Genomic DNA, 17,851 nt, shown 5'->3' on the forward strand with positions numbered 1-17,851 from the left:
GAGAGGGGGGGGGAAGAGAGGGGGGGGGGGAAGAGAGGGGGGGGGGAAGAGGGGGGGGGGGGAAGAGAGGGGGGGGGGAAGAGAGGGGGGGGGAAGAGAGGGGGGGGGGGGGGGGGAGAGGGGGGAAGAGATGCTGAGTCACCAACTGAGCATTTTGCTTTTCGTTCAGATTTCTGGTATCCACAGCACCTTGCTTTGGTTTCAATGAGATGAAGCTTGGTATTACCTTGCCATTGTTTCCCACCTTGTTTCTTCTAGCTTTCCACTTTTATCAAGCTTGCAAGTGTCCCTGCATTTGAGTCTATTACCCAGCTTTACAGATCAATCTCGCAACAGTAGTCAATAACTAACTAATATGACTGCTGTCATGCTTTAATGTACTTTTCCAGTTTTTATTTCACAAACCCACAAATTCTAGAATTTCATACCCAGACTCTACTTCTTGATGACAACAAACTTCACAATACGACCTGTGATAGTTGGGGATCAGTCATGAAATTGTATCAAAATGACTGTCCCCAGCATAGCCTAGTGAATTGTAGTCCTTTGTGGTCCCTGTCTGAGCTGAAATCAGGGATTAGAGCTGAAAACAAAACATGCTGGAAATCACAGCAGATCAGGCAACATCCATAGAGAAAGAGCAAGCAAATGTTTCGAGACTCGATGACTTTTCATCAGAGCATTATTTTACTACTATATTGAAAACCTACAGATTAAACTCCAATTCTTATTCGAAGTGTTCCGTCCTTGCACCTGAATGATGAAAAAGTATGGTGCATCTTCCCAGGTCTGAGCCACTGTGCCCTGCAAACATGAAAATGAGAAATAATTTAACAGAAATAGACTAGCTGTAGTTAAAACCTGCATTTCCCAAGTCCATATATTCAAGTAATCACTTTAGAGTCATAGAAATGTATAGCACGGAAAATGTATAGCATGGTCCAACTTATCAATGCCAACCAGATATGCTAAATTAATCTAGTCCCATTTTCCAGCACTTGGCCCATATCCCTCTAAACTCTTCCTATTCATATACCCATCCAGATACCTTTTAAATTTTGTAATTGTACCAGCCTCCACCACTTCCTCTGGCAGCTCATTCCATACACATACCACCCTTAGGTCCATTTTAAATTTTTCCCCTCTCACCCTAAACCTATGCTCTCTAGTTCTGAACTCCCCCACCCCAGGGAAAATACCTTGTCTATTTACCCAATCGATGCCCCTCGTGATTTTATAAACTCCTATAAGGTCACCCTCAGATGCTCCAGCGAAAACAGCCCCAGCCTGTTCAGCCTCTTCCCTATAGCTCAAATCCTCCAACCCTGGCAACATCCTTGCAAGTCTTTTCTGAATCCTTTCAAGTTCCACAACATCCTTCCTATAGGAGGGTGACCAGAATTGCACACAGTATTCTGAAAACAGCCTAACCAATTTCTGGAACATAATGTCTGAACTTCTATACTCAATGCACTGACCAGTAAAGGAAAGAATATTAGAGAGTGGCACAGTGGTTAGCATTGCAGTTTCACAGCGCCAGGGACCCAGGTTCAATTCCAGCCTTGGGCGATCGTCTGTGTGGAGTTTGCACATTCTCCTTGTGTCTGCGTTGGTTTCCTCTGGGTACTCCGTTTTCCTCCCACAATCCAATGATGTATAGATTAGGTGGACTGGCAATGCTAAATTGCCCCTGTCAGGTGCACTAGTCAGAGGGAAATGGGTCTGGGTGGGTTACTCTTCGGAGGGTCGGTGTGGACTGGTGGGGCCCAATGGCCTGCTTCCATACTGTAGGGAATCTAATCATACCAAACGCCTTCATAACTATCCTATCTACTTGCGGCTCCAAATTCAAGAAGCTATGAACCTGCACTCCAAGTTCTCTTTGTTCAGCAACACTCCTCAGGACTTTACTATTAAGTGTATACATCCTGCCCTGATTTGCCTTTCCAAAATGCAGCACCTCACATTTATCTAAATTAAACTCCATCTGCCATTCCTCAGCCCACTGGTCCATCTGGTCAAGGTAGAGTTTACTCTGAGATACTGCCCACTATATCTCCAATTTTGGTGTCATCTGCAAACTTACTAACTGTACGTCCTATGTTCACATCCAAATTGTTATATATAAAATGACGAAAAGCAGTGGACCCAGCACTGATCCTTGTGGCACTCCACTGGTCACAGGCCTCCAGTCTGAAAAACAACCCTCCACCACCACCACCCTCTGTCTTCTACCTTTGAGCCAGTTCTGTATCCAAATGGCTAGTTCTCCCTGTATTCCATGTGAGCTAACCTTGCTAACCAGTCTCCCACGGGGAACCTTATCGAACGGCTTACTGAAGTCCATGCAGATCACATCCATCACTCTGTCCTCAATCCTCTTTGTTACTTCTTCAAAAAAAAAACTCACTCAAGTTAGTGAGACACGATTGCCCATGCATAAAGCCAGGCTGACTATCCCGAATCAGTCCTTGCTTTGGTTATGCAGAACTTACCTATCATATAAATCATATAAATAGGTAAGTCGTGGGCGGCATGGTGGCACAGTGGCTAGCACTACTGCCTCACAGCGCCAGAGACCTGGGTTCAATTCCTGCCTCAGGCAACTGACTGTATGGAGTTTGCATGTTCTCCCCGTGTCAGTGTGGGTTTCCTCTGGGTGCTCCAGTTTCCTCCCACAGTCCAAAAATGTGCAGGTCAGGTGAATTGGCCATGCTAAATTGCCCATAGTGTTAGGTAGGGGGTAAATGTAGGGGTATGGGTGGGTTGCGCTTCGGCGGGTCATGTGGACTTGTTGGGCCGAAGGGCCTGTTTCCACACTGTAATGTAATCTAAAAAAAACTTGAGTTTTACTATAAAAGGTCATTTTGGTGAAGTTTTTCATTTTGCACTCATCAGGACAATTCACGAGAATACGTATTCAAGAGGAAAACCAACATTAAATCTGTGTAAGTCTAAGTGGAAATTTGCTGTCGAAGGGAAGAGGTGTTTTTTTTGGCTCATAAGTTTTAAGTTTTGGTTTTGACAGGATAAGCTGAAACCAGAATTAAGGCCCCGGGACAAAGCAGATTTATATGATAGGTAAGTCGTAGGTAAGCCAACCGTTCACTGGTTGGCATGCTAATTTGACTATTATAATTTGGAGGTCCACTACCACCTGATGAAGGAGCGTCACTCCGAAAGCTAGTGCTTCCAATTAAACCTGTTGGACTGTACCTGGTGTTGTGTGATTTTTAACGTTGACTATTATAGATTACTTTCAGATTTAAGGTAAATAGGAGAAATGTTTACAGATTACAAACTAAAAGTAGGAAATTTTAAAAAGCACAAATTAAGAATGAAGTTAATAAAATTGAGATGCAGGGCCAGATGATGTATTGTACCTGCATGATGTGGGAGCTGGACCCCATAGTGACCACACCTGTAGCAGATGTTGTTTGCTTAAGGATCTCTGTCTCAAAGCTGATGAGCTGGAATCTAAGCTTCAAACATTATGACACATCAGGGAAGGGGCAGAGTAACCTGAACACTGTTTCAAGAAGCAGTCACACCCCTTAGATTAACTGCTTCGAATTTCTTGAGTGGCTCAGGTGCCTGTGAGCAAGGCAGGTAGAGAGATCCAGGAGGTAGTGCTGAAGGAGCTTCAGCCCTTGAGATTGTCTAACAGCTTTGAAATTCTTGCTCCCTGTGTGGATGAGAGTGGGGGCTGCAGGGAGGATGAGCAAACTGACCACAGCACCATGGTACAAGAAGCAAGTCAAGACAGGGAATAAAAGAGAAATGTAGTTGTAATTGGGGATAGTATATAGTGAGGGGACATTTTTCTCTGTGGCCAGGAACAATGGCTATGTTACCTGTCTAGAGCCCAGATTCAGGATCTCTCAATGGGGTTTGAGAGCAATTTACAGTGGGAGGGGCAAATTCCAGGTGTCGTGGTCCACATAGTGCCAACAATATAGGTAAAGAGAGATTCTGCTGAGGTAATACTGAGCAGCTAGGAGCTAAACTAAAAAGCAGAACATAAAAAGGAATTAATCTCCAATTACATGAGCCACAAGCTAACTGGCACAGAGTCAATGAGAGGAAAGAGGTAAACATGTGACTCAAAGATTGGTGTGGGAGAAATGGGTTTGAATTCATGGGACATCATTTCTAGCCACTGTTGTCTTCCCTCTGAGGTGAAACCAGACTATTCACCACTTTGTAATCATATCTGACCTTGAAATGAATCTCAGCACCATAATTAACATCTTATATTCCCACCTCCATAACAACTACTCACCCACCGCAATATCTGCTGATGAACCCTCCTCAATACCTTTATTACCTTGAGATTGGACTATTCCAATATACAGGCTGGGGGTTCTCCCACATTCTCTCCTTTATAATCCTGATGTTAAGCAAATCTCTGCTGGCCGTGACATTGCTCGCATCAATTTGCATTCATGCATCACTCCTGTCCTGGATAACCCACATTGGTCCCTGGACTCAGCCCTGCTTTCAAATTCCTCCCTATCTCCACAATCTCCTCCAGGTGAACAACCCTCTGAGATTTCTCAAATCCTTAAATTCCAGCCTCATGTCCACCCACAATTTTAAATTACTGGCTGTGCTTCAGAAGATCAGCCTCTAACTTACATTTCTCTTTTATTCGCTTTACACCTTTAAAACAATCCTCAAACCTACCTCTTTGACCAAGCTTTGATAACATTTTGTATGACTCAGTGTCAAACCCTGCTTTATAAACACTGTGGTCAAGCACCATTTATTATAAGACCATAAGAGAATTATGCCACTCAGCTCATGGTGTGTACTCTACCATTCGATCATCTCAATTGCATCCTCATGCTTTCTTCTCGTAACCTTTAATCCTTTTACTAATCAAGGACCTCTCTCTGTCTTAAATACACTCAATGACTTGGCTTCCACAGTCACCTGCAATAATGAGTTCCATAAATTCACCACCATCTGGCTGAAGGAATTCCTCAGCTTAGTTCTAAAAGGATGTTCCTTCATTCTGAGGCTGTGCCCTCAGGTCCCACTAGTCTCTCCTACTAGTGCATATATCTCCTCTACATCCACTCCGTCCAACTCATTATTCTGTAAGTTTCAATGAGATCTCCCCACTCAGCCTTCTAAGCTACAGCATGTAGAGCCCCAACCGCTCCTCATATTAAAAGTTCTTCAATCCCAGACTCATTCTTGTAAACCCCCTTTGGACCCCCTCCGCCCACCAGGACCACCATGTTTTTCCTTAAATAAAAAGCCCAAAACTGCTCTCAATATTCCAAATGTTATCGGACTAGAGCCTATATAGTCTTTGCCATACATCTTTGTTCTTGTATTCTAGCTCTCTCAAAATGAATACTAATATTGCATTTACCTTCCTAACTGCCAGCTTAACCCGCATGTTAACCTTAAGAGAATCCTGATTCTCAACCTCCTTTGTGCTTCAGATTTCAGAACCCTTTCCTCATTTAGAAAATATCCCACATCTGTATTCTTCCTACCATAACATCACACTTTCTCACAATGTATTCCATCTGCCACCTTTGTCCACTCTCCTAGCCTGTCCCAAGTCCTTCTGCAAAATCCCCATCTCCTCAACCCGACCTGTCCTTCCAATTATCTTTATGTCATCTGCAAACGTAGCAACAATGCGCTCAGTTCCTTCTCGAGAGAGCTGTTCCAACGGGGGCTGGATCAGAGTCCTGGCAAATTGCATAACTAGGGCTGTGAATAGGGTTGAAGGTAAATAGTGGAGGGGTGCGTTGAGTCGAATGGCAAATTATAAAATTGAAGGTAGAAATGTAGGTTAATGACAGGGTTCACTGTTACCAAAAAACAAAAGGAAGGGACAGAATGTGCGAATGTTATTTTGAACCAAGGAATCATAAAAGTGGTGAGAAATTCAATAATATAACAAGCTTAAGGGCTTTGTATCTTAACGCACAAAGCATTCTGACTATGGTAAACGAACTGACAGCAAACTGACATGAATGAACATGCCATTATGGAATGACTGCAAGGAGACCAAAACAGGTAATGCAATATTCAGGGATATTTGACTTTTCAGAGAGATGGGAGGGATGGAAGAGGTGATGGGGCAGTGCTGTTAAGAAAATATGAAATGAGGACACCTGTGAGAGATGATCTAGCCTAAGATGATGCAGGGTCTATTTGGGCAGAGGTAAAAGAAAATACAGCAAGGGAAAGGAGTAGTGTACAGACCCCGAAACACACTGTTGGAAAGACTATAAATCAACAAATAAGAGCATGTAAACAGACAGCAAGAATTATGGGTAACTTTAATCTTTATGTTGACTGGGTTAGTCAAATTGGAAAGGGTAACTACAACAATAAATTCATTGAGTACATTCTTGACAGTTTTCTACAGTAATGTGTCATATGACATGGGATATAATGCTGGGTAATAACACAGGCTTAATAAATGACCAGAGTTTAAAAAAAAGGAAGTAGTGATCATAACATCTCATACGCAGTTCGAGAATGAGAAACATGTTTCAGAAACAACTACGTTCAACTTGGAGGGAATTACAGTGAAATAAGGATAGAGTTAGCTAAAGTGAAATGGATAGATAGATTAGCAGGAATCAAAAAGCATGGCGCTGGAGAAGCACAGCAGGTCAGGCAGCATCTGAGGAGAGTTGACGTTTCGGGCATAAGCCCTTCATCAGGAAGGCCTGACCTGCTGTGCTTTTCCAGCGTCATGCTTTTTGACTCCGACCTCTAGCATCTGTAGTCCTCACTTTCTCTGAGATAAGCAGCAATGACAGTAAGCAAGCAGTGCCAGATATTTAAGGAAGAAACTCATGACTCTCAGCAAAAATATATCCCAGTAAGGAGGAAAGATTCAGAGAGAGGGATTACCAACCGTGGCTATCCAAGAAAGTCAAGGAGAATATTAAGTTCAATGAGAAAGCATAAAACGAGGTCAGAGTCAGTGACAGCTCTTTTCAGCCCTGCTTTGCTGGATTCGGAATTTACCCCAGTAGGCTGAGAAACTATCCCTAAAGGCAGAGTAAATACTTTATGAGAGCAAACTAGTGAGAATATTTAAAAATTGACAATGGACCTTCTTTAAATAAATGAAGAAAGAAAGAGGTCAAAGTGAACATATACCCTTAGAAAATGAATCTAGGGAGATTGTTTTGGGAACAAAGAAATGGCATTACAGTGGAAGATACTTCAAATGTTCCATTAGTACAAAATAGTACAAACAAGGAATTAAATAACTTCACTAGAGAAGGAGTATTAGGTAACTAAGTCCCGTGGCTCTGATAGCTTGCATTCCTAGGATCCTAAAACAGGCAGATAGAAAGATACGTTGTTTCTAATTTTCCAAAATTCACTGGATTCTGGAGACGTACCAGAGATTTGGAAAACTGCTAATGTGGCACCCCTATTCAGAAAGAAGGGAGGCAACAAAACAGGTAACCATAGGCCAATTAGCTTATGGTCAGAAAATTATTGGCAATGATGAAGGAAGTAATAGCAGAATATTTGGAAAGACGTCAACGCTTCATGAAAGGTCTAAAGGGTCACTCGGCCTGAAACGTTAATCTGGTTTCTCTCCACAGATGCTGCTGGACCTGAGCTTTTCCAGCAATTTCTGTTTTTGTTTTTGTGTTCATGGAAGAGAAACTATGTCAGCCTAATTCTTCAGAGTTTTTCAAGGAAGTCTCAACCAAACTGGACACACGGAAATCAGATGAGTTGCATATGGACTTACAGAAGCCATGCAATAAGGCATCTCACAAAAGGCTACGTCCTAAGAGCCCCACTGTTGTTCCAGTACATTGGAATAGACAGAGAATTGGCTCACAGGCAGGAAACAGTGAGTGGAAATAATAGGTTTTTCTATGGTTGGTGACTCACGACCAGTGATTTTCCACAGGAATCACTGCTGGGGCCACAACTGTTTACTATATATTGCAATGGCTTGGAGGAAGGAAGTAAATGTAGTACAGATATAGCCAAATTCGCAGGTGACACAAAAATAGCTGGAAAGCCAGGTTGACAGAGGGAGACAAATAGTTTACAGAGTGATACTGATAGATTAAGTAAGTGGGCAAAAAGTTAGTAAATGGGGTATAATGTGGGAAAATGTGAAGTTGTTCATTTTTAACTGGAGAACAAAAAAAATTACTTAGATGGACAAAACTTGCAGAAAGCTGCAAAGCAAATAGTTTTAGGTGAGATTAGATAGCCGACAGTGTGGAAACAGGCTCTTTGGCCCAACAAGTCCACACGGACCCTCCGAAGAGTAACCCACTTCCCTCTGACTAACGCACCTCACACTATGGGCAATTTAGCATGGCCAATCCACCTGACCTGTACATCTTTGGACTGTGGGAGGAAAACGGAGCAACCGGAGGAAACCCATGCAGACACAGGGAGAATGTGCAAACTCCACAGTCACCCAAGGCTGGAATCGAACCAGGGTCCCTGGCCCTGTGAGGCCACAGTGCTTACCACTGAGCCACCGTGCCACCCATTTGGATGTAAATTGTGCAAAACAAAGAAAGCTAGCACACAACGTGAAATCAGGAAGGCTAATGGAATGCTGGAATATCAAGACAATCCGAATAGAAGATTAGGAATATTTTACTGCAAATGTACAAGGTACTGGATTAGTGGTGCTGGAAAAGCACAGCAGTTCAGGCAGCATCCGAGGAGTAGTCAGACGCTGCCTGAACTGCTGTGCTTTTCCAGCAACACTAATCCACAATCTGGTTTCCAGGATCTGCAGTCATTGTTTTTACCTAACTGTACAAGGTACTCAAAAGATCACATATGGAATACTATTAACAGATTTGTTTCCTTATTTAAGGAAATATATCATTTCACTGGAGGCAGGTCAGAGATGGTTCACTGTGGTGATCTCCGGTATGGAGGGACTATCTTATGAGCATAGGTTAAATAGTTTGAGACTCTAGGGACAAGGATATCATTTGAGTGATTCATTCCAAAAGGGGAGGGTGAGCAGCCAGAGGTCATGGTTCATATTGGTACCAATGATATAGGCAGGAAGAAAGGTGAGGTTCTGTAAAGGGAATTTAGAGAGAGTGAGGTAAAAGTTGAAAAGCAGGATGACTAGGATCGTAATCTCGGGATCTTTCCTATGCCATGTGCCAGTGAGCCCAGAAATAGGAAATTGATGCAGGTGAATGCGTGGTTAAAGAACTGGTGTAGGAGAGAGGGCTACAGATATCTTGACCATTGGGATCTCTTCCAGGGCAGGAGGGTCCTGTACGAGAAGGATGGGTTGCACCTAAACTGAAGGGACACTAATCTTTGCGGAAAGTTTTGAGAGTTCCATTCAGCAGGGTTTAAACTAGTGTGTCAGGGGGGCAGGAACCAGAGCAGTGGAGTGATTAAGGAGAAGGTAGAGGTTAATTCAAATAAGTCCAATAGGAAGAACAAGAAGGACCAGGTCCATGAAAAGGCTGGACTGGCGGTCTGGAGTGCAAGGAGCACAGCAGGTAAGGCAGATGAGCTTACAGCCTGGATTTGTACACAGCACCACAATATTGTGGCCATTACTAAAACTTGCTTGAGAGAAGGGTAGCTCAACATTCCAGGGTTTAAATGTTTCAGGCGAGCTAGAGAAGGATGTAAATGGTGGGGAGTTGCATTACTAATTAAGACGAATGTCACAGCTGTATTGAGGGGGACATCTCAGGGAACTCATCCAGTGAGGCTATTTGGGTAGAACTTAGGAACAAGAAAGGTGCAGTCACTATGGTGGGGTAGTAACATCGGTCTCGCAACAAATAATGAGAAATAGGGGAAAAGATATGCAGGCAGACGATGGATAGATGTGAAAACAAACAGCATTGTTGCAGTGGGTGATTTTAACTTCCCCAATAATGACAGGGACTCCCTTAATGCCAGGGGCTTAGATGGGGCAGCATTTGCTAGGTATATCCAGGAGGGTATCTTGAAACTCTATGGAGACATTCAAAACCCCAGAAGGAGATATACTGGACCTTATATTGGGGAATGAATGATCCAACTTTCAGTGGCGAAGTATTTTGGAGACAATGATTGTTATTCTGTATGTTTTAAGACCAGTTATCGATACGGATAGGACTGGTTCTTCGGTGCTAAATGGGGTGGGGGTGGGGGGGGGGGAGGGAGGCTAATTACTACAGTATTTAGCAGGAATTGGAGAAACTAGATTAGGGACAGATGTTTGAGGGCACATCCACATCTGACACATGGGAGTCTTTTCCAGGCCAGTTGATCGGAGTTCAGGACCAGCATTTTCCTGTGAAGATGAAGTTGAGGAGGCCAAGATTCAGCAAGCTTGGATAATGAGAGATGTTAAAAGTTTGGTCAAAAAATAAAAAGGAAGTGTATGTAAGACTTAGGAAACTGAAATCAGATAAAGCTTTTGAGGAATATAATGGAAAAAGAAAAGAATTCAAACAAGGAATTAGGAGGGCAACCAGGGCCATGAAATACCCTTGGAAAGAAATTGAGGGTCCCAAACTATTTTATATGTATATTAGGAGTATGAGGGTAGCCAAGGCTGGGTCCACTCAAGGACAAAGCAGGTAATTTACGCCTGGAGCCAGAGCAAGCGGATGAAACCCTGAATGAGTCCTTCACATCGGTATTCACCAGGTTCTGGACGTGGATGAAGGTAAGATCAGGGAGGGGTATGTTGATATTCTACAGCATGTCGATATCAAAGAAGTGGTACTGTGTGTTGAAAAACATTACAGTAGCTAAGTTCCTAGAGCCTGATGGGATCTAACCCAGGATATTGAAGGTGGCAAGGGAGGAGATTGCTGGAGCCTTGACAGAGATATTAGGAGAGGTCTCAGAAGACTGGAGAATATCCAATGTTTATCCTTTGTTTAAGATGGTCAATAGGGATAATCCAGGAAATTACAGGCCGGTGAGTCTTATATTGGAAATTATTGGAAAAGATTCTTAGGGACAGGATTTATTTGCATTTGGAAAAGAATGGGATATTACGGATAGTCAGCATGGGCTTGCGTGGAAGAGGCCTTGTCTCACAAACTTGAATTTTTTGAAGAAGTGACGGTGAGGAGGGTAGGTCAAATGTTATCGACAATGTCTATTTGTGGAGGAGTGCTTTTCTAGCTGGAGGTTTGTGACCAGTGGTGTTCCACATGGATCAATACAGGGACCTCTGTTATGTGTAATATAGATATAGGTTATATATATTATGTACATAAATGATTTGGATGAAAAATGTAGGAGGTCTAATTAGCAAGTTTACAGACAACAAAAAAATTGATGGAAGTGTGGATAGTGAGGAAGTTTGTCAAAGGATACAGCAGGTAAGTTGGGCGGAGAAATAGCAGGTAGATTTTTAACCCAGACAAACGTGAGGTGATGCAGTTTGGGAGGTCAAATTTAAGAGGAACGTATACAGTAAATGGCAAGACCATTTGAATCACTGATATATACACAGGGATCTTGGAGTCCAAGTCCATAGCTTATAAGTGGCAACACAAGAGGATAAGGTGGTAAAGGATGCTTGCCTTCACCTGTTGGGCCTTAGAATAGAAAAGTTGGTAAGTAATGTGGCAGGTGCATACAACTTTAGTTAGGTCACATTGGAGCACTGTATGCCGTTCTGGTCTCCACACTTTAAGAAGCATGTGGAGGCTCTGGAGAAGGTGCAAAAAGGTTTACCAGAACATTGCCTAATAGGAATAAGGAGAAGTCGGACAAACTTAGATTGTCTTTACCACAGCAACAGAGGCTGTGGGGGTGACCTGAGATGTATATAAAATTGTGTGGGGGATGGATTGGATAGATAGTTGGAGTCGCTTCCCTAGGGTGGAAATGTCAAATACTAAGGGGTATTGGTTTAACGTGAGAGGGGGAAAATTTAAAGGATGTGTGCAAGGCAAGTTTTTCTTTAGAGGGTAGTAGGTGCCTAGAATGTGCTGTCGGGTGAGGTGGCAGAAACAAATACATCAACAACATTTAAGAGGCATTTAGACAGACAAGTGAACATGGAGTAGAGGTATATGAACAATGTGTAGGCAGATGGGATTGGTTTAGAATGTCATCATGGTCAGCACAAACACGGTGGGCTGACGAACCTGTTCCTGTGCTGTACTGTTCTATATTCTACTCGCTGGAGTTTAGAAGAATGAGAGCTGACCTCATTGAAACCTACTGGATTCTCATGGGGCTTGACAGGGTAAATACTGAGAGAATGGAAAGAGTCTCGGACCACATGTCTCCTACTCATCGAGTGACAATGACCTGGAACTCCATCTACAAACTCTAGAATTGGTGACAATTAACGATTTCAAAAGGAAACTGGGTGGGATTGACTGAATTGCTCTCAAAAGAGCCACCACAGATTCAACAGGTTGAATGACTGCATTCTGCATTAACGGGGAGGTGATGGTTTAGTGGTATTATTGTTGGACTGTTAATCCAGAGACCCAGATAATGTTCTGGGGGCCCAGGTTCAAATCCCGCCATGACAGATGGTGGAATTTATATTCAATAAATATCTGGAATTAAGAATCTAACGATGACCATGAATCCATTGGGGGAAAAACCCATTTGGTTCACTAATGTCCTTAAGGGAAGGAAACTGCCATCCTTACCTGGTCTGGCCTGATTCCAAACCCACAGCAATGTGGTTGACTCTTAACTGCCCTTTGGGTAATTAGGGATGGGCAATAAATGCTGCCTAACCAGCCACACCCTCATCCTGTAAATCAATAAAGAAAAAAAAAAATCTGCACAGTTTGTGCTGCAATGACTCTGAAGACATGGAACATCAGTGCCTGAGAGTCAAGTGGTGAGGGGTGATTCTTTTTGAAAATGAAGTCCAGATAATTGAAATTGGTAATGTAATATAACATGTGGATTCTCACAGTCAGAATAAAAGAATTACAATATATTTTAGAATAACTCCCCTCCTGCCTAAAACGTGTGGCAGTGAATTCTCTGTTCCCTGTACTGCAAGTATCACTCTATAGTCTAACTGTTAGCACCTTGTATAACATACGTAATTAAGAGATGCTGTGAAATCCAGTTTTTAAAAAGTTTGCAAGTTTACAATCCCTTAAATCAATGCGTTCAGAACAGAAAAAAAAAAATCAGGCAGAAAAACTTTTAAAAGATTGAAAATTAAATATTTATGAAATATCAATCCAGCATAGTTTCAATATTTTAACTTGAAGCAGATAAGGTGAAGAAATATTAACAGAAACATTGGTAAATATCTGAAACAGAAAGCACAATGGGAGAACATGGCGCAGTAGGAATGATGTAAGATTGATCCAAAGCAACAGCAGACACACGGTTAAATGGTCTCTTTCCTTTCGTGGTGTGATGTTTACAGCTAATGCAGGATCAAGCTGACATCGACATTTAAGGGGAAGCTAATAAACAGGAGAAGAAAGGAACAGAGTCAGGGTGAGCAGAGGAGGACATGGTAGGTGGACCATGTGGAGGAGAAGCACTGTGTTCTTGACCTGAAAGGCCCGTTTCAGTGCTACATGTTCGTGTAGATCTAGATTAATTCCTTCTGCAGGGTCAGAAATGTAAAGAGAGAAAGCAAAGCAAAAGGAGGTGAATGCACGAATGGGTCTTGTAATCACATACCAATATAACAGGAGGGGAAGAAGGAAAGTAAACTTACCGAATGAGTGGCCATCCCTTTGGTTTTGTTTGGAAATTTCTGCTCATTCTTTAGCTTCTTCTCTTCTAACTGGAAGAACAGAGAATTTTTTGGTTTTATTGTGCTGTGTTCCTGCCAATTTTTAGTTCATCACCCTAACAGACAATAATGGAAACAAATATGATTTTTGGTTCAACCACGAAGAACTGAACTTGCATTTGCACAAGAGGTCACACCAGCAGATCAAAAACTCCAAGAGGTACGGTCAAATTGAATTAATTAATCTAGTAAATGAAGATTGGTACAAAACCAAATAAATTAATAAAGCTACTTGGCTGAGGGAGGAAACCTACCCAGTATGACCCACTTGTCTACTCTCACGGTAAATGGTTTAACCTTCTGAATATCCACCAAAATGCTCAACAAGCTATTCATTCAATTGTACAAGGAAGTAAAACAAGATCTTGTCAAAGTCACACACCCCAAGAACAAATTAAATTGTAAATACTAATAACCTGTTTTATCAATTTATGCTTTAGTTTCTGCAAGCTTAAAGACTGAAGGAAGGAGCAATGCTGCGTGGTTGTGTAGAACTTTAGTAATAACTGTGAGGAGGTTCTTTAGGACACGTGAGAGCACCAAACTTCAAAGCAATGACTAGAGTATTCATACTAACCAATTATCACCCTTTCCTCATGTAGTCTAATTGTTCCCATTAAAATTTGGCATTCTTGCAATTCCGGCCAAATATGTGTAAGACGAGAAACTTTGGTTAAGAAAAGCCGGGGGATGTCTCATTCGTTCTCAGGTTCCAAGTAGGAGACACGTGAGTCTCACTCTCAAGGTTTATAAGTGAGATCGCAGGATAGTACATAGTGTCTCAGGAGTTCAAAGGATATGACAGAGGAACAGTCAAAGAAGTCATGAATATAGTCACATGATGAGCACAAAGATTAAAAGAAAGGAGAGGAGGGCAGAAACTAATGGGCATGTAGTTTGAGACAGTGTACATGTGCAGAGGGTAGTTCCTCTAATAGGAGAATCAAAAACTAGGGTCACTGTTTAAACTAAGACCAGGTGAAATTTCCTGAGAGCCCTGAGACTTTGGAACTCAAAGGTGGTGGAATCCTTGAAATTCTTTAAGGTAGTAATAGATTCTCGTTAAATAAGGCAGCGGAAGGTTATCTGGGTAGGTGGGAATGCAGAACGGAGGTTAGATCAGTGATGATCTTATTGATTGGCAGAACATGCTTCGGGGTTGAATGGCCTACTCCTGCACCTTGTTCACAATCGTCAATTCATCATTGCCTGGGATCACAGCCTAGTAATCAGCACTCAACTGAAAACCAATATGGTACTCTCACAATGTTCCATTCATTCACCTTCCCAGTTACACTTTTTGGAAACAATGCTGTCTACTGAGTTGGAGAATCAATTCTAGGCCAAGTTTACATTTAGATGCAGCTTTGATTATGCCAAATATTATACTATAATCAAAATAATACTCTAATCTCAAACTCCATTCAAAATTGGACCAAAGCTGACACCCAAAACTCCTGGTGGCTCAGTGGTTAGGGCTGCTGCCCCAAAGCGCCAGGGAGCCGGGTTCAATTCCAGCCTCGGGTGATTGTCTTTGTGGAGTTTACACATCCTCCAGTCTGTGTGGGTTTCTTCCAAAGATGCACAGTTTAGGTGAATTGGCCATGCTGAATTACCCACAATGTCCAGGAGTGTGCAGGCTAAGTGGGTTAGCCATGGGAAATGCAGAGTTATGAGGATAGTGTAGGGGGTGGGTCTGGATGGGATGCTCTTTGGAGGGTTGGTATGGATTCAACGGGCCAAATAGCCTGCTTCCACATAGTGGGGATTCTATGGTTCTTTCTGATGTTTAGGAAATAGACAATATGCAAACTTCAATCAGTAAATAATCATAAATACACAAATGTATTTAAAAATCATAGAAATCACCAGTTAGAATCATTTAGCAAATTCATAAGACATTTGCCAAGCTCATATCCACCTCCTGAAATAAGGGGAGACACAAATGCGCAGAACAATTTCATCACACTTTCTCCACTGACATTTGGATACTCTCCAAAATTTAAGATGACTAAATTTAAAACTCATGATGTGGAGATGCCGGTGTTGGACTGGGGCGTACAAAGTTAAAAATCACACAACACCAGGTTGTAGTCCAACAGCTTTAATTGGAAGCACACTAGCTTTTGGAGCGACACTCCTTCATCAGGCGATTTAAAGCTGGTCAACTGTTGTTTCTCAGTAAATCACATCCCAATTGATATGTAAATATGCTCAAGCCCGGGGGCAGCAAGAACTAAAGCAGTGATTTCTTCGTAAAGTTTATGAAGAAAATGTAAACAGCACATTTGCATTCTGGCACTGCGCTGGAAGTGTAAGTTATAATTTGCAATCACTTTAAAGGCAGATTGAAGCCAGAGTCAGCAAATGTGAAGCTTGGTCAAACAAAGCTTCTGTCTTATAGATTTCCAATTGGCCTGTCAGCAGTAACATTTAAAAATCTTTCTTAAAGTTACGAGGCAGAAGGAAGAGATGGTGGCATTTATTCCAGTACAAACAAGATTTAGACAAGTATTCAAATCAGGAATAACAAATTCCTGCCAAGCTTGGATCTGAAGCTGGAAAAGAGGTTAGAGCTCCTTAACAACATATCATGAAAGGCTGCATCTCCTGACACCCCTGAAAAGGTTCACACTGCATACATGGTAAGTTTTGCGCATGCACACTTTGTGAAATGCTCCGCCATTAAAACTGAACATGGCAGCATTCAAATAAACCCAATAAATATATGGACGGGCTGGAATGACATCACTGACAGTATTGGAAGGGATAATCTGCGCATATTGCATTTACAATCGGAGGCTATTTTGAGCGAGTCAGCAGACATTCTCTGCACAGATTACCACAGATCCCTTATTGAAGTAGTTGGCGCAGTACAAGTTCTCTCTTTCTGGAAAAGTATAAGCAAGCAGTCAGGGACCAAGATAAGATAGAGATAATAGTCACAAAGGTTGAAGTTGGTGTTTTCTTGAACTGATAGCGAATCTTTCAGTATCAACTGTCCCCTTTTATCTCTGCAAGTACAGAACCTCGATTATCCAAATGAGACGGGCAGGGAGTATTTTGCTCGGATAACTGATTGTTTGGATAACTGATCTAATCGTAAACAAAGGAAGTATTTACAGGACCTTGAGATCTTGTTTGGATAATCCAAAATTCAGATAATTGATGTTCAGATAACCGAGCTTGTTCTGTATTTGGAAAGGGATAAGAAATAACCCTCGGTATGAAGTCAACTAAAATTCTAACCTCAAGGTCTTAGTGACAGGCAAACAGGCTTGAGGGTGGAGTGCTGCACCCAAGAACACTTATCCTATATTCGTTTGTAAGATGCAAACAGTTGACATTGGGTAAACTACCAGCCCATAAAAGCAAACTATATTAATGAGCACTCAAACAGAGCCAGTCCTCATCAAGCAGTTACCTTCTACAGGAAAGATGGAGCAAGATGTCGTTTCCCCACACTTGGGCAACAGAGCAGAATGCTGCCATTATGAAACACAATTAATCATGCACCCTTTGTTACCAGATAGCTACTTTCAACTGTCGAGAATCATGTACTTCTCCAGTATATTTAGCTAATGTATCGGATCTAAACTGTAGCATCTAAATAAACTACCTGAAAATTAATTTAAAATATTCAACTATATTGAGAACCTTGTGACTCCCGAACACAATTTTCCAGGGAGGGTTGTTGCCACATGAGGTACTGTGTATGGACAGGATAAAACACATTTCAGTATGTTTGAATTGTTTCAACACACCTCACCTCATTATTAATCACATCTCTCAGGAAATCATCATATTACATGACATCAGTTGAAAAATTACTGCAGCGTATTAAAACAGAGTCAAACAGGAGATGGGCTGAGCAGTGCCAATCCATCTTTATTAAGTTACTTCATAACGTATGAAATATGATATTAAGGGATACTGACAAAATTGGTCTTTAAAATAAAACTAAACTCTGAGCAAGTCTTTGGAGTACTCCTCCTCAGCAACACAAAAAATGGTTTATGATAAAATACATGGTATTGTCAACAGCAGAAACATATGGCTGTTAATATTTTGGAGCTTCACAAATTGGTAGTCACGTAT

At 41.9% G+C, this 17,851-nt stretch overlaps 1 protein-coding gene across 1 annotated transcript in view; it reads right to left on the reverse strand.

Moving 5' to 3' along the window:
• Window positions 1-17,851, reverse strand: part of LOC140454442 (transmembrane protein 87A) — a 73,199-nt gene that overhangs the window by 41,527 nt on the left and 13,821 nt on the right. The window contains exons 7-8 of the mRNA XM_072549177.1: window positions 13,676-13,744; window positions 711-804 (exon numbers count right to left, since the gene is read on the reverse strand). Of these exons, the coding sequence (XP_072405278.1) occupies window positions 711-804; window positions 13,676-13,744 (163 nt within the window). The remainder of the gene's footprint in view (window positions 1-710; window positions 805-13,675; window positions 13,745-17,851) is intronic.

This window comes from Chiloscyllium punctatum, chromosome 29 (assembly GCF_047496795.1).
Source record: "Chiloscyllium punctatum isolate Juve2018m chromosome 29, sChiPun1.3, whole genome shotgun sequence".
NCBI classification, from domain to species: Eukaryota; Metazoa; Chordata; class Chondrichthyes; order Orectolobiformes; family Hemiscylliidae; genus Chiloscyllium; species Chiloscyllium punctatum.